At 39.0% G+C, this 20,636-nt stretch overlaps 1 protein-coding gene across 1 annotated transcript in view; it reads left to right on the top strand.

Annotated features, from left to right (window-relative positions):
- Positions 1-11,778, top strand: part of LOC126257026 (splicing factor 3B subunit 6) — a 31,657-nt gene extending 19,879 nt beyond the window's left edge. The window contains exons 2-4 of the mRNA XM_049955529.1: positions 4,633-4,751; positions 6,828-6,957; positions 11,260-11,778. Coding sequence (XP_049811486.1) covers positions 4,633-4,751; positions 6,828-6,957; positions 11,260-11,358 — 348 coding nt within the window. The 3' untranslated portion in view covers positions 11,359-11,778. The remainder of the gene's footprint in view (positions 1-4,632; positions 4,752-6,827; positions 6,958-11,259) is intronic.
- The last annotated feature ends 8,858 nt before the right edge of the window (positions 11,779-20,636 follow it).

Here is a 20,636-nt window from a genome sequence, read left to right as displayed (position 1 = left end):
TACTGCAACCTACATCCTTCTGAATCTGCTTAGTGTATTGATCTCTTGGTCTCCCTCTATGATTTTTACCCTCCACGCTGCCCTCCAATGCGAAATTTGTGATCCCTTGATGCCTCAAAACATGTCCTACCAACTGATCCCTTCTTCTAGTCAAGTTGTGCCACAAACTTCTCTTCTCCCCAATCCTATTCAATACCTCCTCATTAGTTACGTGATCTACCCACCTTATCTTCAGCATTCTTCTGTAGCACCACATTTCAAAAGCTTCTATTCTCTTCTTGTCCAAACTGGTTATCGTCCATGTTTCACTTCCATACATGGCTACACTCCATACAAATACTTTCAGAAACGACTTCCTGACACTTAAATCTATACTCGATGCTAACAAATTTCTCTTCTTCAGAAACGATTTCCTTGCCATTGCCAGTCTACATTTCATATCCTCTCTACTTCGACCATCATCAGTTATTTTACTCCCTAAATAGCAAAACTCCTTTACTACTTCAAGTGTCTCATTTCCTAATCTAATCCCCTCAGCATCACCCGATTTAATTTGACTACATTCCATTATCCTCGTTTTGATTTTGTTGATGTTCATCTTATATCCTCCTTTCAAGACACTGTCCATTCCGTTCAACTGATCTTCCAAGTCCTTTGCTGTCTCTGACAGAATTACAATGTCATCGGCGAACCTCAAAGTTTTTACTTCTTCTCCATGAATTTTAATACCTACTCCGAATTTTTCTTTTGTTTCCTTTACTGCTTGCTCAATATACAGATTGAATAACATCGGGGAGAGGCTACAACCCTGTCTCACTCCTTTCCCAACCACTGCTTCCCTTTCATGCCCCTCAACTCTTATAACTGCCATCTGGTTTCTGTACAAATTGTAAATAGCCTTTCGCTCTCTGTATTTTACCCCTGCCACCTTCAGAAGTTGAAAGAGAGTATTCCAGTTAACGTTGTCAAAAGCTTTCTCTAAGTCTACAAATGCTAGAAACGTAGGTTTGCCTTTTCTTAATCTTTCTTCTAAGATAAGTTGTAAGGTTAGTATTGCCTCACGTGTTCCAACATTTCTACGGAATCCAAACTGATCTTCCCCGAGGTCCGCTTCTACCAGTCTTTCCATTCGTCTGTAAAGAATTCGCGTTAGTATTTTGCAGCTGTGACTTATTAAACTGATAGTTCGGTAATTTTCACATCTGTCAACACCTGCTTTCTTTGGTATTGGAATTATTATATTCTTCTTGAAGTCTGTGGGTATTTCGCCTGTCTCATACATCTTGCTCACCAGATGGTAGAGTTTTGTCATGACTGGCTCTCCCAAGGCCATCAGTAGTTCTAATGGAATGTTGTCTACTCCCGGGGCCTTGTTTCGACTCAGGTCTTTCAGTGCTCTGTCAAACTCTTCACGCAGCACTCTTCAAACAGTAAAATATGCGAATCTAGAATTTCAAATTGTCACACTAATCTTGTACAAGCAGTCTCACAAAAAAATTCCAAAGTCAGCTTTTATAAATAAGTAAATATACAAATCGCAAGGCTTTTTCTCTTAGCTGTGTCTGTGCCAGTGTCTACATCGGCATGTTGAAGAACACTGCAGTATGAGTTTAAACAGTCAAAAATCACTAAAATGTCCAGCACCAACAAAGCAAGTCTTCTGCGTGTGCGGCTAACAATGCAACTGGTTCTTGGTTAAGTAAAAGAAAGAGCTGGTCACAAGGATGTATAAATAGAAAGTTTAATTCTCTTTTTTCGGCTCTTGATAGCACAGAAGCCATCCACCATTTGTTGACATAGGCACGAGCACATTTGTTGACATAGGCACGAGCAGCTAGTCCTGTAATCTGTTCAAAAGCTGCAGCATCTACACCCGCTTTAATTTTATAAACATCAACATCCGTAAAATCAGAAACAATTTTTGCTTTATCTTTGGCTTTACTCATAAGAATAAATGCATGATACTTTTCTGTCCTTGTGACTGCTGTGGCTTTAGATAATCTTTTAGCCAAGCTGCTTCTTTTATGCTGCATACTCATCACTTGTCACAGAGAAAAAGTGACTGATGGCATGTATGCTTATCACACTCAATTGGAAGGCAGGTAATATTTGATCATGTTGTACTTCCTCAGGTGACAAAGTGGCACAAATGTGCCGGTGTCATGAAATAAAATGCTTAATTTCCCAACAGAATGTTGAACTGCGCATGTGGGAGTATGACAAGTACACTGTTCCAATTTGTTAGTTGTGCTTGGTACTTGTCATATTCTAATGTGTGACTTTCAATGTTTTATGGGTGATTAAGCATATTAAATTGAGACCCCTGCACTTTTCTTGTCCCCCGATCACATGTGCTTAATGTGTTATACATGCACACTGCAACCTGGTCCTCTTTCCCACTTTGCCAATTTTATCTCTGCAGTTCGCCCCTACTGAAATGGTCTGCAGCTCGTGGTCTCACGGCCGCATTCTTGCTTCCCGAGCACGGGGTCCCGGGTTCGATTCCTGGTGGGGTCAGGGATTTTCACCTGCCTCGAGATGACTGGGTGTTTGTGTTGTCCTCATCATTTCATCATCATTCATGAAAGTGGTGAGACTGGACTGAGCAAACGTTGGGAATTCGTATGGGCACTGATAACCCCACAGTTGAGTGCCCCACAAACCAAACATCATTATCACCTACTGAAATGAATTCCTCTCAGTAGAAGTGATTATTTTGTTTGTTGTGCCTATCTGCAATCCAGCATCTCTGATATATATTTTCTGTGTTTGTTACAGTAGATGTATGCATTTGTTTTACAATGTGTGTACTGTACAGTTGTGTATTTTTTCAACTTGTCAGGGCTGAAATGTAAACACACTTTTTCATTAAATGAAAAGTTAGCACTGCAACAAAGACTGGAGGAAGGGGACAGCAGTGCAACAAAGATTGGAGGAAGGGGAAGCACTCTGAAAAACTACCAGGGAACTTAGTGTAGGCATTTCAACATTGAAAGTTGGAGAAAAAATCGAAAAAATGTTGAATCATGTACAGTGACAATAGATGATGGAAATGCTCTTAAAGAGTCACAAAACATTGAAAAACTGTAAACTTTCGCTGCTTGACAACACATTGTGGATGTGGTTCCACCAAGAAAGAAGGAAAGGAACCCCGATATCTGGGCTCCGTATCAAAGAAAAGGCAATAGCTTTGCACAAAAAAATAGAAGCCGGAAATGAGTTTGCAACTAGTGAAGACTGGATTCCTCACTGGAAAACCCGTCATGGTGTTCAGTTCATTTGAATTTCTGATGAAAAACTATCTGCTGATGCTGAGGTGGCTAATGAGTTTTCTTTGAAGTTTCAAGACACTGTCGGGACCGATGACCGTTGCAGTCTGGTCCCTTTAATCCCACAAACAAACCAAACCACTGTCAAAGAACATGACCTGTTACCTTACCAAGTCCATAAAGTAGATGAGACAGGCCTGAACTATAAATGCTGCCAAAGAAAATGCTCACCTAATGCTTGGACTGTCCCACACTAACTGACTAGCAAATCACAGTGCAGTCAAGGAACACATAAGCACACTCTAAGCAAACATAACAATATTATATGTAGCAACTACGTGAGTTGAATGTCACAAACAAGTATCAGTGGAAACTTTCCATAATATATCATCTCGTAAACGACTTGAACTAGAATCCTTCAACAAACACCACTGACATTCTACTTTACCCTACTTGTAGTTCGTTAATGTCAGTAGACATTGTTCCATTTAAAAAGTGTGTGTTTGCACAAAAAAAATGCATTTTCTAATTGTTATTACAATCTGTTTATTGGCTAACAAGGGAGCCCTTAACTTCCGGTCCATGCTGTGAAAACCGAACATCAGTAGCGCTTTCAATTTCCTCAATATCTGCGGTGTAAGCTTTAGATGATTTGCCATGTATATTGTGTAACATGAAGGCTGCACAGATTTGTTCAAAACAAATTTAGAGGAATATTGTTGCATGGGCTGACAGTGTCCAGTTGATTTCTGCTGCACAGCTTAACTTTTTCAGAGATTCCTCATGAATGTCATGATCACCCTTCATACAGTATGGATTTAGCACCATGTGAGTGCCATCTTTTATAGGAGGCAGAATGACACGGCACAGTGATTAAGACTCCGAAATCACATGTAGGTGGAATAGTGTTAAAATATTCATGCACCCTTTTAGATTCAAGGTTCCTTTTGTTTCCTAAATTAAATAATATGTAAAATTAATTGAATTTTTCATCAGTGCTTGCTAAAAAAATGATTATAATATTGAGAAAGAAACAGTTCCTAATGCCCCACAAATTTTGCAAATTATTGGAAAGTGTTTTCTTTTTAATATTACAGAATTTACTTTGAAGACAAGGATTTTTTGAATCAAAGTATTTAAATCGTATATGACTGACTCATTGATGCTTCTTGGTTAATGAGTGAATGCCTAGCATTATGGTTAAATATTACTCAGTTAAAAGTCTAATTAGGTAAATAGCAAACAAACAGCCACGTACTGTATAATCAAAATTTGTAAGTGACTTACATGTAACACAGTTTACATTATAATGGCTGTTGTGAAAAAGATAACTAATTCTCTGTCATTAATGTTTTTCCAACAGGTTCGCCTTCCACCAGAAGTAAATAGAATCCTATACATAAGAAATTTGCCTTACAAAATTACAGCTGAAGAGATGTATGATATATTTGGCAAGTATGGAGCAATAAGGCAAATACGTGTGTAAGTAATCTATACATTAGAGAAAGTAGATACAGGCAAGAATAATAGTAACAGTAGCAGTGATGTAATGTGGCCACTTGAATGGGAAATAGTGTTATGTGTTGTTTCTTCTGTATTTTCACAAAAAATTTAATTAAAATAGGGTGTAGGAAATATTTTTGTGTATCACATGCTAAAAATGATGGTATTATATAAATAAGCACTAAATAAAGGTTAGTTTTTGAGGACCAGAGGTGCTTATTTTTGGCAAAGTGGGTGAAGGGATTAGATGAAATGAGACTAATCATGGATAAATTTAATTGGGAAATGTCTCAGATTTGTGGGTTACTAGAGAGCACACAACAGGAAAATGTACAGTAAAATATGAGAGAGAGAGAGAGAGAGAGAGAGAGAGAGAGATTTGAAAACATGAAGTTCAAAGTGTAAACTGAAGTAGCTGTTTTTTTTTTTTTAAAGTAGCTTAGAAAAACAGAATAGAAGGTTGAATTATATGGAACTGAGCAGTTATAGAGAACAGCAACACATGAAACAGTTATGGAGAAGAAACAGGCAGTGACAGGAACTTGTGAATTGCAGAATAGAGAGATGTAAAAGGAAAGGGAGACAGCAACAGGACGCATAAACGTAAGTTGAATTGCCAAGAACTATGCACATGTTGTAGAGTGAGTTAATGTGTGAAGTTTTGGTGCACTAGCATTGGTAAGAGAAACAAAATTGGAAACCTTGTGAGACAGACGCAGAAGTCACAGAGGATGCTCTGGACATATATTTTGTTTGTTACTGATGGAAAAAAGTAATATGATATGATTGGCTGGGAGGCCCATGAGGGACTTTCAGCTGCTTGGTGCATGTCTTTCTAGGACTGAAGAGCAGTATGTTATATATTCTACTTACTTATGTGTTCGTATTTTATGCTGCCTTTTGATAGGAACTTCTGTTGTTCTTCCATTAACTTCTATAGCTACATTTTTGTTTTTATATATTTATGAGTGTTGCCTAGAAAGTAATGCACTGCATTTTTTTTTATCTGAAAACAATGCTACGAATGCAAAACTTTATATATGTATTATCTGAAGTCTCCTGAGCGAGTGCACATGCCAAGTTTCTGTCAGTTCCAACAGATATTTTAGCTGCAGGAAAGTTTCCAAATGGCGTCTGTAGGTGATGTACATTACAAGCAACGTGCCACCATTGAATTTCTCACTGCGGAAAAAGAAACTGTGGGGAATATTCACAAATGCTTGTGTAAAGTCTATAGAGCATCTGCTGTCAACAGAAGTAGTTAGTTGCTGGGCATGGAGGGTGAGGTCATCAGAAGGCAGTTTGGTGGAAGTCCACAATTTGCAGCATCGTGGAGACCATCCATGGCTGTCTCAGCTGACATGTTGCAGCGAGCTGCTGATGCCAGTCACTAGAACAGACACATTGTGACTCGGCAGTTGGTGCTGCATCTGTCAATCACCAAAGGAAGTGAAGATGCACAAGTCTGTAGACTGCTGAACACATCGCAAAACAGAGTTGAACAGTGTTACCCCATCCACCCTACGGCCCTGACCTATCCCCCTCGGACTTCCATTTGTTTGGGCCATTAAAGGATACCATTCGTGAAAGACACTTTGAGGACACTGAGGAGGTGATTCACACAGTGAAGCACTGGCTCCGCCACCAGGACAAGGATTGCTACAGACAGGGCATACACGCCCTTGTTTTGTGCTGGAGAAAGGCCATAGAACAGGATGGAGATTATGTGGAAAAACAGGGTGTGTAGATAAAACACCGTTCTTTCGTGTGTGTAATTCTCATTATGTTCAATAAAGAATTGTTGAAGAAAAAAAATTTGGTGCATTACTTTCTGGGCAACCCTTTTAAAGTATTAGTAAAGTATTGTGTCATAAATTACAGTTGAATTCATGCCATCTGTTGATGCTAATGGTGGTGATGATGTTGATTATGGATTTTATGTGACTGCCTCAGCTGACTCTTAAGAGATTCGTTCTGTAAAAGCGCTGTGATTTAATCTTTGCTAACCATAAGAGAATATGTAATATGTTTGTAATTTTTCTCACTTTGCTACAGGGGAAACACACCTGAAACGAGAGGAACAGCATTTGTGGTTTATGAAGATATTTTTGATGCAAAAAATGCATGTGACCACTTATCAGGATTCAATGTCTGTAACAGATACCTTGTTGTATTGTATTATCAGGTAAAGTTTATTTAGCTACTATACCCAAACAGTTAACTTTTCATTTTATGGAAAAGCTGATATTTTCAAATTTGCCTCTCTGTTATGTCATGATTTAAAATTAGTTTTTCCCAGACAAAGAATGAAAATGGTTCAATTTTAAGTTCAGTGTAGGGCAAAAATAATATAGATGTAACAATAGAAGAATGTCCAAAGCTCTCCTAACCTGAATTGAACCAAAACTAGATCCTCAGCTGGGAAAGTACCAGGGTAGCTTTAGAAAAGGTGATCGTATATGGTACAAAGTCTTAACCTGTGAAATTCAGTGTAATATAATTGAAACACAGTGAACTAAAGAAAAGTCACATTCTTTGATCAGAAAGTGAATAAGACATGACTGCCTGTCAATCTAAAATTTGTGGAACAGTTGAGCAAAGAATTTAAAATAGACATAAGGGAACTATGAAGTGTTTGCCTATCACCATTACAATCCAATTGAGCTCTTGAATAAAATGTGAGTAATGGATGAGTGCAGGAGAACTAAGTCACCAACTAGAACTTAGGCTCAAATGTGTGAAAGTGGATTGTCTAATATTTGAGGATTATGGCTCTGATTATTGAAGACATTGTTGAAGCAAAAAAAATAAACAATTTAAAAATTTTCAAAAACTAACCGGGAAAATTGAACCACGAGTTTGACATGAAACAAACTTTTATAACAGATTTCAAACCAGCTCAGGTTGGACATAAAAATGGACAGTAAGAAAATATTGAAATCTTCAGAAAATACATTTCAGGTGGCAAAAAATATTTGTAACAAGGCTACAGTAATGATGAACTTGTCACATGCTACACATCAGCACACGTAACTATCCAACACAAGAGATCAGTAGAATATAAAATTAATTTAAAAATATTGGGACAAAGATAAAGAGTGTGACAAGTAACTCAAAACTCAGTAAATAAATCTGAAGGCAGATCCATAAAATCTTAGTTATAGTGTGTATGTAAAGAATACAGTTCATGAAATCCATTGAAGGAGTGGACACAAGCAGGCTAACGCACCAGGTTCATTCATTCTTGAGAAATACCATTACAAGAACCAACTGGTACAACAAACAGAGAAAGACCTTAAGGAATTAAATTTGCCAAATCTACAAGACTGGGATACAGTTAGCAGTGTTACAAAGAAGGAGTTTGGTGGGGAAAATAGGATGACTAAAAAACTTAATCCACAGTTGTAGCCATGGAAACATATTCAGCTGATGTGCATGAAAAAATCTGAGATAAATAGAAGACCATCAGGGCTGAGTTTTCAAGGGGATAAGCAACCAATTTGCAAAATGAGGAGGAGAAGAACAGTAAAAATTCAGGGCAAATAATTTTTTATACTTGGTAACTTTGTTATGGTTCAGTGGTTGTGTGCCTGACTATGGATTTGATACCGAGTTAGTCCTAGGGTTTTTATCTGCCTCTTTATCATTTCTTTCACCTTTAACAATGTTTGTTAACATAAAAAAAATGCTGAGTTGCAATGTGTTTTGGAGTCCATGCTAAACTGCATAGCCCCATATGATTGGCTGGGTAACTCAATTCAAAGGTTGGAGAAATGCAACACTATACCAAATTCAATAGACCATTCCTAGTAAAGCACTATGGTGATCAAACTAACTTTCAGTTTGATGACTGCTTTACCTTTCTCTTTGTTGCGATTGTTAGTAACCACATTGAATATCAGCATTTCATTGGAAATTGTTTGCAGCCTTCACAGCTTCTATAAAATGCGTGAAATTGTGCTGAATTTAGGTTTTAACTTCTTGCATACAATTCGAATTTGCCAAACATTTCTCCATACCAAAAAGTTTTTGAATGTTGGATCGTGGGAACTACAGTCATAAGCTGCAGGAAATTCATATAGATGATTTTGAAATACTGTGTCTCGACATATCATAAATTTCTTTTAGTTTTTGTAATGATAAAATATTGTATTTAATTTTTTGAGAAAGGGCTGATTATTTCATACCATTTATTCTGCTTCGTTTGTCTTAAATGTAACACAATACAAATTATAACATTTGTCTTCTAAACCTCCATTTGTAACATGCTGAGATTTTCATTTTACTGGCTTCATATACCATATTTCCACATTAGGTCACACTTGGTTCATTCTTTACCTCCTCCTCTGTATTATAATTTTCTTGTCACTAGACTTTCTTCACTATGGCAGCACTTTATGAATTTGAAGGGCGCCTATTGGTGTCATGACATGTTTTCACTGTAGGCGATAGGTACTGATATTAGTGATACAGTGAGATTTTTCTGATGAGAGACCAGTATTTTAATAATTCCATATTTGGGCTGATGACTTGTTTAATGTTGCAATGAAGATCTCTACAACATCTATAATTACACTACAATGGAAGTACCATTTTACATTTTTCGTGATTCTGTGCCATAAATTCATACCCCCTGAGAAGAACCCACAAGATCAGTGCAAAAAATTCCCCAATCTTACATTTCTTCCTAATAAGGTTTACCTTGATTTTATGTTCTTACTTGACATCTTGCTTGACTTCATCCCATTTTCTTTCTATTGACATTTGACGTGAGTGAATGAGTTACAAGTGGAAAAAAAGACAGACGGTTCACATTGTGCTGAGAATGTTATAGGCCATTGTGGAGAGGTGATACGTGAGAGAGATAATTTTGACATACCCACAATCGGCTTGGCCAACACAACTTGTAATGTTTAGCTTCACTGCACAATTATGACACAACTACTACTAGTTTTCAGCAGCAATGGAAAAACAGGATGTGAAGTGTTATGGACCGAGCCAATAAGTGATGAAGGGGCCCAGCCGCCGCCTTTCCTTTTGCCACTTAGAACTCAGTCTCGTCTTTTTGCACGTATTTCTGATGTCCTGTATTCAGGAACAGTATTGATCGTCAACCTTTTAAATTCAAATATTGAATTGTGAAGAGTATGCTTGGTCAGAATCAAGAAAACATTGGCCATTTCTGGCTAGCGATCTCTTATTGGCTGGCAACCGTTAAATCACCCAACAGCCAGCAGAGCCACCACACCACACTAACCCACATGAAATGAGTTTATGAGCTGGATGTGTGGAGAGGGGGCGTGGTCCTTCAATGATGGGAGTGCAAGTAAGAGTGAAAGCATTTTGTGAAGTGCTGGAAATATACTTTTTGTAGAGATCATGTGCTATGGCAGAGATGTCACATGGAAATAGAACAAGGGTTTTGCAAAAGCACAATTTAAATACTTTCATGTTCAAATCTGACATGATACAGTTGCAACAGCTACATACACTACTCCATACATACTTTACACACACACACACACACACACACACACACACACACACACACACAAGATCATTAACATTGGTGGAAGGCATGAAGACAAACTGAACGCAGGCAATACACCAGAGGTCACTGTGTTCGCATAACCAGGGTATGTTGCACTGTCATTGGCTACAGAAGAGAAATGCACACACCCACATGTTAGAATCTGACACTTTCCACCATACTGAATAGTTTTCATTTTAGTTCACCATGTTGATCAATTTTTGCTTTCTTCCTCCATGCACAAAGGAAAAATCTCTCAAAAATGCATGTTTCGACATATAATTTTTTGATCACAGCATATCGGAAAGTAGCTCTATTATCTTGTACCTTGATAAAAATTTCAATTTTTTCTGAGTTTTTACTTGCTGTTATACATTTGTGATTTTTTAAGAAGAGATGAAATTCATTAAGACAAATTATTGTATAAACATTGTATTGTACATTTAATTTCCTTCATTTATACAGATATTATACACTGTATTGGAGAGAATTACAAATTTTTAATCATATATGCCACTTACATATGTTTCTGCTTATATTTTGGGTGTTTTCATGTTTTCCTCAGTTCTGAATTTTCCTTAGTTTTGCATTTTTTTTAAAGTAAACAGCATGAAAACATAAAATAGGGGTTCCACTGTATTTATTTTCTCTCACAAATTGAACAATTATTGTTATACCACATTGTTTATACTTCTGTGTTCGTACTAAACCACTCAAGTCTTGTTTAATGTGATTGTTTTTTCACTTGAAAACGTAGCCGTGCTTTGCAGTGACAGATAGAAACAAAAACTATTTCATTGGTCGCAACAGTCAGTATTTTGTCTGTTGCTGTGTTTCCTACTGTAAAATTATACTTGTTAAAGTAGAATATAATTTTGAAACACTTGATTATAAGATCTGGTAGCATAGTGATGGATATAAAAAATACTGGTTATAATGTTATTTTGTAAATTTCAGTCCAACAAAGCATTCAAGCGCCTGGATATTGATAAGAAGAAAGAAGAGTTGGATAAGATGAAAATGAAGTATGGAATTAATACAGAAGAGAAGAAGTAATCCTACTTCAGAAGTCAGTGAAACATGCACCGACACATTTGTGGAAAAGACTCTGTAAACCCACTGTGGGGATACATAACTGAAGAGCTATGTAGATAATTATATATACTTATATTTGTACATATCAGAGAAAGAGAGGGGGGGAGGGAGAGAGAGAGAGAGAGAGAGAGAGAGAGAGATAAATTACTACCTTAATTATGTTAAATATGACATAATATTAATGACTGCTAACCAAGTTGAATTCATTTTCAGTAGTCATTTGATGGCAGAATAAGAACACTTTTGTGTATGAGTAAATTACTTCGATATACATTTTTGGAATACAATGAGACAATTATTAAATGTACTTCTTTAAGTGTAAAATCTGTAACTTTCATGTAAACTTGCTGATATTTGTAAAATAAAATATTTAAAATCATGTTTCTGAGTTTGAAGTATTGATTCCTACCTTAAGTGATACTTAATATGATTTTTCAGTGTAATTTGGCAGATTTGAAGCTACATGACTTCACTTCATAAATTATTCCTTGTTCCATTGGTGGTTTGTGATTTATTTCAGTACATAATCCTTTTGTCACAGCTGCACTGTAGTTTGTATAACTTCTTACTGACACTTTCGTCGATAATGGTCCATTACAGTGAACTGCTATGCCGGGCACTATGGAACATTATGGGAATGTATTATTGATGTGAGAGCTGAATACTTGGACAAATAATGAAATAGGACCAGACAGGATAGTTCACGAAGTAAGGTGGTGCAAGACATTGTAGTTATGATATTTCCCACCATTTATTCAGTGGATTTACTGCTTTTATATTATTAGTGTTAACATAGTTACCAAAGCTTTAAATATAGATTTGTGAAATGGGAGCCTGTGTATGCTCATGCACAATGAGAGCCCGCATATAGGAAGAGTTTATAGCTTGGATTTAATAAGCTGTATATGGTCCCCGAGTAATGTTAAATGGTGAGCATTTTAAGGATCAGTGGCCAGTTCTGATTGGATAGACGTTTGTAAAATACATTGTACTGTGTGGAAATTTTAATATTTTGAAAAAACTTCACTTATTTACAACAATCACACACACACACAACAGTCAGTATCTCAATCATCACATTCATTTTGGGCCACATTCCACACAGTACGCATGGCACCCCACAGCACTAAGCATTTATCCTTTCATTAAAATGGCCAAGCAATTGTTGACAAGCTGGCTGTCATGAAATTCAATTTCAAGAATGGACTCATTGAAATCAGTGTCTGAGTAATATGATTCATCGTGATTCATATTTGTGTGACGAAGATGCAAGGGGCTATTTCTTAAGGCTTAGCACATGGCAAGATGTTATTACAGGATTTTTTTGATGTGCTGACAGAGAAACTGTGGATTTTAACTCTTCACTATATACAAAAGCAGTTGCATTATTTTTGAAGGAATATGGTTGCTTCATTGGAGACTAAGCAGATTTAACTGTTCTGTTGCTTCAAAAGGAAGCAAAATCGACTTGTTGAAGGATTGCATTGTATAGCTTGCAAGAAGGGGAAGGCTTATGAAAATGCAAGCACTTAACGGAAGGGATGAGAAGAAAAGACTGATTGTTGGGGCTGCACTGGATGAGATGTGGAAACCTGAGAGCTTAAAGGTAGAAGACAGGGTAATATGCAAGACAGAGATTATTGTTAAAACTTTGTGCATGACTTAATAAAAGTGAAAAGCTAAGTGCAGTGTATGTGAAGAGGTGGGGGGGGGGGGGGGGGGGCACAGCAAGAAATAGGTCAGAAAGTGAAAGATGTAGGAAACTAAAATGGAGTGAAGAAAGTAGTAGTTGCTGTGAAGAATGCTGAGATTGAAGAAAATTGAGTCCAGATGGGGAGGCAAGAACCAAGGACATGTTGTAGCACTAGTTCCCCCCTTTGGAGTTCAGAGTAACTGGTATAAGGGGGAGAGACCAGATGGCACGTGTGGTGAAACAGGCACAGTGGTCACAACTTTCGTGTTGTAGAGCATGCTCTGTGGCAGGATACTGTGTGTTGCTGGTATATGAGGTCTGTTCAAAAAATTATGGAACATACGTAACTTCATGCCGATGATGTGTTGGAGTGAAATGCGGTTGGCATCCCTGCACACGCTTGTGTTTAATGTATAACTGCCAGAAGTTTCATTGTTGTATATCTGTTAGTTTATTGTTCAGTGCTGACTGAGTAGAACGTTCTGTAGCACATTTTGAGATGGCAGAGTTAGAGGAGCAACACACCTGCATTAAATGTTGCATGAGACATGCCAAATGATGCCGGAAGCATGTGGTGATGAATACTTTAGCCATACTTGGTGTTATGAATAGTTCAAATGGTTTCAAAATGGCCAGACTGAAGTTAAAGATGACCTTTCTTCAGGACATCCTTTGACGTCTAGTGACGACACTCATGTCAGGAATGTCAAGGAAATTGTGCTTGCCAATCAAAGACTGACTGCTGAGAGATTGCTGAAGAATGTAACATTTCAGATGGATCATGTCCTGAAATTCTGACACAACATTGTAGAATGCATCATGTTGCTGCCAAGTTCATCCCACAGCTCATGAGTCAAGACCACAAAGACCTTCACCTCACATCCTGTGAAGAGCTTTTGGATCGCACAGATGAGAACGAGATGTTCCTTAAGAGACTCGTAATTGGTGATGAGACATGGGTTTATAGCTATGCTGTTGAGACCGAGATTCCATCTCCACAATGGGCCAGGAAAATTTCTCCAAGACCAAAAAAGCTCGCCAGGTCAGGTCAATAACAAATGGTTTATTTCAGAAACCAAGTGCCAAAACCAGAAAAAAATGAGTTAATGGTGCCATATTTGTCTTTGAGGGTAATTGCACATTTCAGTGCAGAAAGCAGTCAAATATCTCCAACTGCTGTTGTCTGCCTTACATTTAATTTCGTGTTTACATCAGAAACCAGTCAAACGACTCCGTTCAGCACACTGTAGGGACACTTTGTTTCTTTGTTGTGAGTTGGTACTCGTGTTCTGAACCAACAGTAGTCAGATATTTAAATGTTTTCATTAGCGTCACTATCCAGTTAGCTTAAGCTTTTCAAATAAGTCAGTTCTGTTTTCCAGTGTTCATAGGTTTGTGATAACAGTAAGCCTATATCAAAGTGAGATTTCTGCAAGTTCAGAAGACGAACCTCAACACAAAAGGAAATGAGGAGTAGTAAACGATGACTCGTACAAATATAATTGTATTCTGAATGCAAGGGTGAAAGGAGAAGATTAGGTTTCTTACTCTGCCAAGGAAGTACCTACGAAAAAGAATCCCATCAGTATCATTTGTAAGTGAAGTGCAAATTGTTATTTAAACATTAACCAGGATGTTATTAATGAAACATGGAGATACCTTCTTTCTCTTGAAAATAAAAACTGTCAAGATATCTATAGTCAGACTTTGATTGAGGTTAATGAAGTTAAGGGTAGACAGGGAAAACGGATGTCCAGACAAAAGGTTGGGTAAAGAAAGTGGTAGGCATACTGAAGGCAGTTTCAAAAGAAATCACTCTTACAGATATAATGTAAAGATTGGCGGTGTACTAAAACATGTTTGCAAGAAGGTGTTTATAGAAATCCATGGTATATCACATAACAGGTTAGGGAGGATTTGCCAATTATTACTTCAAAATACTACCCCTAAAGACATGAGGGACCAGAGCAGGAGTGGCAATGCTCTTCCTGGCAACATTTGTGTACGTATCTACAACCATTAAAAATTTGAAGTTAGAGACCCATTATGGTGGGCAACAGAAAAAGTATTTGGATGCTCATTTAAATGTCACAAAACTTAATGAGATGTTCATTAATGGCAACCCTGACTTAAAAGATACTGTCAAGTACCATTTTTCCCATTCTTATTTTCATGAAAACTTTGGGTACTCATTCGGTCGACCACAGGTTGATGTGTGCAGTCAATGTGAAAGCCTAAATGCAAAATTGAAGGATAAATCATTGAATGACAATACTAAACATATGGCAACTACAGGGCTCATTGTACACAAGAGGGGGCCAAAAAGTTTTATGTTAATGTGAAAGAAGCATCTCAAAATGATGATGAAGAAACCACCACACTGTGTTCTGACACTTATATTGGTGAGAGAAGGAAAATGGCATCACAAAGTTCGAGCATTATTAGTTTTTGCGGCATGGTGTTTTTCCCTTCATCTAGTTTGTTTGTAAAACTTGTTTGGTAATTCCAGAGTGTACAGTACTTGCCGTATTCTTTTTGAGTCAGATGTAGCTTATTTACTTGAATTTGGCATCTTCTTAGCAGCACACATCTCCAAGCAAAGAGGCATTGTTATATCCATCCCATCCTTGGATATTAAAATTTAACCTACATCACACATAGAATAGATTCTAACCTAACCTAGCCTCTGTGATCCCTTCAAAAACTGATGAATGAGATAGGACGCACAGTGACCAAGCCATCGGCCAATGTTGCTGGACAACTTCTGGTGATGGCATCTGACGTCAATTGTCAGTGCCGCTGTGAATTCAGCCTTCTCTCTCTCATCTGGTACTTTCCTCTCTTTGGGGAAGTGTATGGCGGAGCCTTTTGGCTTTTACTCCACATGTTTACTTGTGTGTGTGATTTTTTTCTATGATTTTTGGATGTCGTGTGTATTGTGATGAATGTTCTGTGTTTGTCTAGTACTTGCTTGAGGTTTGCGAGGTGATTGATTTCTAGGGGGTGAAGAAATAGAATTAGGATTTGGCGACTGGGATTTTCCCTTCGACTTAGCTGTTGAAGATCATCGGACATTTTTTCTTCTTGCAGGACATGTCATACTGCTCTAGGGAGTGGATGAGGTTATTTGCATATCTGGAAGAGTTCTCATAGAAAGCCCTTGACAGCTCTTGGAAACACTCTTTAAGGAAGGGGATTCCAGCAGTGGCATGCAGATCGCTTGTTGGAAACCCAATAGGTAGATGCAGGGACCGCCTGAGGGCAGAGTTCTGCAGCCTCTGTAGTTTGTCCAGTTGCTGCTTGGCCTCGTATCCCCAAGCAACGTATACATATTCCATAACTGGCCTTATAAATGCCTGGTACACATTTACTCCTGTATCACAGGGAAGGGAGTTGGTTGAGTTCAGAATAGGGTAGAGGATGAACATTCTAGCACAGATCTCCCTGTGGACCTTGTCTGTGTGGGGCTGCTATGTAAGATGAGAGTCCAAGGTTATACCAAGGGAGTTCTGCACCAGAAGAGTTGAGTTCCGTGTAGGTGTAGGTGAAGGGAGGGGGGTGGGGGGGAAGCGGCATTGAGGGGGTCTGTCTGCGTCTCCCAAACCTCCAGGTGATCAGCATAGCCGGTGTTTTCTCAGAACTGATGATGATATGCCAGTGTCGGGCCCAAGTTTCTGTGTCATCTAAAACCTTCTGTAGCCTATGGATGACCAGGTCAGGTCCTTATTCCCATTGCATGTGTAGAAGGCTTGTCATCAGCATATTGTGCGGTGTGCACCTGGTAGGCTGTGGTGGTGTCCACAGTGTACAAACTGTACAATGCAGGTCTCAGAAACGATCCCTGTGGCACCCTAGCATGGATACGCCTTTTGGTGGAGGTGGCTGTTTGTACTTTGACAAAGAAAGTTTTATTCATGAGTTAGCTTTGTATTAACATGACTATGCTCCCGGGGAACCCTTGTATGTATAGTACTCTTTATTCCATACTGAGTGAAAGGCTTTGGCTACATCTAGTAGCACTATCCTACATTAGCATCTGTCGTTGAGGGTCTCTGTGGCAGCTGTTGGGGGGAAATGGTTCTGCCAGAATCCGAATCGGAAATCCGGCAGAAATTGCTCGTTGGTAATATGCTCTTATATGGGTATTAGCAGGAGGTGCTCATAGACCTTGCTGAGAGTTGGCAGGAGGCTAATCAGCCTGTAATGCTGTGGGAATAAAGGGTCTTTACCTGGTTTGTGTATCACGACCACTTCTGTGGGTTTCCATCAAGCTGGGAACTCGCAGGAACGAGTAATTTTGTTGAAGACATTTACGAGGTGTGTGATCGCTGAGGGCGGGAGGTTTTTAAGTAACCGACTGATTACACTGTCATGTCCTGGCGCCTTTTTTGTTGCAAGGGACCTAATTAGTTTTGCCATGTTTCTGGGGGCAAAAAGTGGAATTCGTCTTCTGCGTCTTCCTCAACATTGAGAAAGACAGCCAGTTGACAGTGAACTACATCCTCATACTCTCCATCCTGAAATTCTGCCGCCTGGAACTGGCTCTCAAAAGCATCAGCGAGGGCGTTGTCCTTGGCAGCATGGCTGTAGACCATCCCCCACTCGCTGTGCAGTGGCGGCATCCAAGCACATCTTTTGATGAATTGTCTAGTAGTTTTCCAAAGTGCGTGATCGTCCATTTTGAGGACCGAGAGGCGGTTTCGTCACTGCTCGTTTCTGTACTCATTGAGCGCTGCCTTGAGCTCGTTGTAGACGACTGAGCAGCCTTCTGGTGGCCTGATCTCTGGTGATCTTCCATTCCTTTGCTACTCTATTTTTGCGCCGAATTTGAGCTAAGGAGCGTTGTATTTGTGGGGGCAAGAACACAGCCATAGGTTCATTCAGTTTATGTTCTACAACAGGGTTCGGCTCACGAATCGTACCTGGGCATGGGTGCCAAACCACTCAGCCTTGCAGCACATTTCCCGCACTGCCACACTGTCTGAAGAAGAGCAGAAAACTGCGTTCACGCCGCATTTAAATGGCAGTGCAGTCGCACTGCATACTACTTAGTTTTATATAACTATTTTTGGCGCGCTGAAGGTCTAATATAATTTTTATCTGATACAAACTGTCGGCATACGGACAGACAATTTCACAGAGTTTCGCAGTCAAGTTGCCACGCAAACGTGACTTAGTTTCATGATCGAAAAAAATATCTTTTACACAAATATGTCGATCGGAATATTATAGCACTTTTGCAACCCCATTATGGTGACTTGGAAACTCTACCAGAGGAAAGCAATGTAGACGTCCTGTACAGTTCTGATGTAAAAATATTTATCATTAAAACTGGAATTAACTTGCAGGTCAATCAGTTGCATCTGTATATACACAGGGCGCTTTCAAACGAAACAGCAAACGGTGTTGAAAACGGGTCAGAAGCAGAAGTACGATTGATAGTAATTCTTCCAAGGCCAATGAATTCTTCGGACCTCGCGTTTACTTCAATAGCAGTGAGCTTGGTGAACTGGACTGTCTTTGTAGAATGTGTCCCTTCTACAAAGTGATTTTCTTTTTAAGTTGATCCCCATCAAATCAGAGAGAAGTTGCAATGTTTTACTGTGGGCAGCGTGCAATCAAGTCCACTTAAAATGCGAAGTTTGCACTCCAATCCGGATCATCTGATTTTCGTTCCTGTACTCCTTTTTCCTTCATAAATTCAACAATAGCGAATTTTAAATTGAAAAATCGTCCCGGGCATGCCATGTCCCTTGATTTCCAATGTACTTTGCAGTAACATTGGAAGTCCTTGCATTCATCGTTCAGTTTCAGTGAACATTGTTGCAACTGACAATGGAATAACGCGTGCGACTTCAGAAATTTTACTGTTTGTACCACGAATTTCTTCACGTGCTCCAGGCCTCCAAGTTTAGCACAAGGTGCTTTTTGATGTACCCTACAGAACAATGAATCCCTTCTGTCGATCATTGTCATTTTTTGCACTTTCATTGACAACTAAATCTTTAAATCCTTGCTGCGTGGTACTGTAATGTCGTTTCACAGAAAATATGCAGAACCTGTCGCTTATGCGAATTGAGAATTCTCTTCCCTCTCTCTTGTCATTCCCATTCATTTTCAAGGATAGCAACGATAGATCGCTAGTTTTTGTGCAAACAGCCACTGGACGTTCGAACTCCTTTCGAACCCCGACCAAGTAGCGAAGGTTACACAGCGTTGACAGCACAATTCTGATGAACTCAGAGAGTTGTGCCGACCGAAAACTGCCGCATCACAATGTTATACGAGATGTCGCGCTGTTCTGTGTACTTCCGAGAGTTCGGTACGCCGTGGCCGGCCCTGTGCTACGATATCCCGCTTGGTATTACACGGAAACAAAAATTTGGGCTTGCCTTGGCTGTTATATAGGTCACAAAAAAGCCGAAAGAAAGCCTTAGGAAAATAAGTGGCTAATGCAAGGAAAGAAAATCACTCGCGTTCCTTTTCGCATTTCGGAGCTGCTGAACATCATCAAACCATTCTTAACGATATAGTGTACAGTCATGAGAGAAGCTGTTAGCTATATTACAGTTTCTAGCTACCGGCAGAAGTTAAGAGGACCTCAGATTCGGTGCTGTTGTATCCCCTCAGTTATGGACTAAAATGATTCCTACATCCTGCAAAGTGATTTATAGTTGACTGGGGAAATACTCCATGGTAAAGAAAAATAAACAAAAAAAGACTTTCATGCAAACGTTGTTAATTTATTTATGTATGTAGCATAAAGGATCACCTGTAAGTTTAAGAAAGTCATTTCAGATTCGAAGAAGAAAGAGTACACATGTGATGGCGCACATCATGTAACAAATGCAACACATACATAAGAAAGGAAACACTTAGCAACTGTTTGAGCTGTAAAAAAAGTTCTACACTTTGCTCGTGATAGCAGATGGCTTAAATATAGGCTGGACTTTTTTAATACTTATAACAATGAAGCAGGTAAACTTTACGTTTTAACACCCATTGACTGTCATTATTTCAGTTTTTAGAAATAAAACCTAAAAATAGAAATACAGAACGTCGACAGGCTTACATTGTCTCTATGTTCCCCGCGAAACCGTTATGGTTTCGTTAAAAAAAATACTTAATTTCTTGCATCTATATCGCTATACTCCTCGCACATGTCCCACAGACATCTACAGCCTTTAAATTTCTCCAAAAACCTTGTCTTTAAAAATTTGTCCGCGTTGCACCCTGTCATGTATATTAAAACAGCAGGGATGACTCGTTTTTAAGGGCCAGAGGGACTCTACTCCATCAGAAATTTTACTACTACATCAAACAGTTTGAGTACGATATGACATTGATGTAGCGAGTAACATAGACCAGAGGTAATCAGACTCAGTTTGTAGTGCTCTGTTGCAGACATACGATGTTACTCTGAGCTGTCTGCAGTCGGGCCTTTCGACCAGCACCAGGGACCAGCATCAGGTAGCCCGTACTCCCACCACAAACAGCCTCCTTCTCCGCTTCGCACCTCGTCCTAGCGCGGATTCGGACCAGTTCG

This window comes from Schistocerca nitens, chromosome 1 (assembly GCF_023898315.1).
Source record: "Schistocerca nitens isolate TAMUIC-IGC-003100 chromosome 1, iqSchNite1.1, whole genome shotgun sequence".
NCBI lineage: Eukaryota > Metazoa > Arthropoda > Insecta > Orthoptera > Acrididae > Schistocerca > Schistocerca nitens.
The sequence above is the reverse complement of the archived record's forward strand: the minus strand, read 5'-3'. Positions and strand labels throughout refer to the sequence as shown.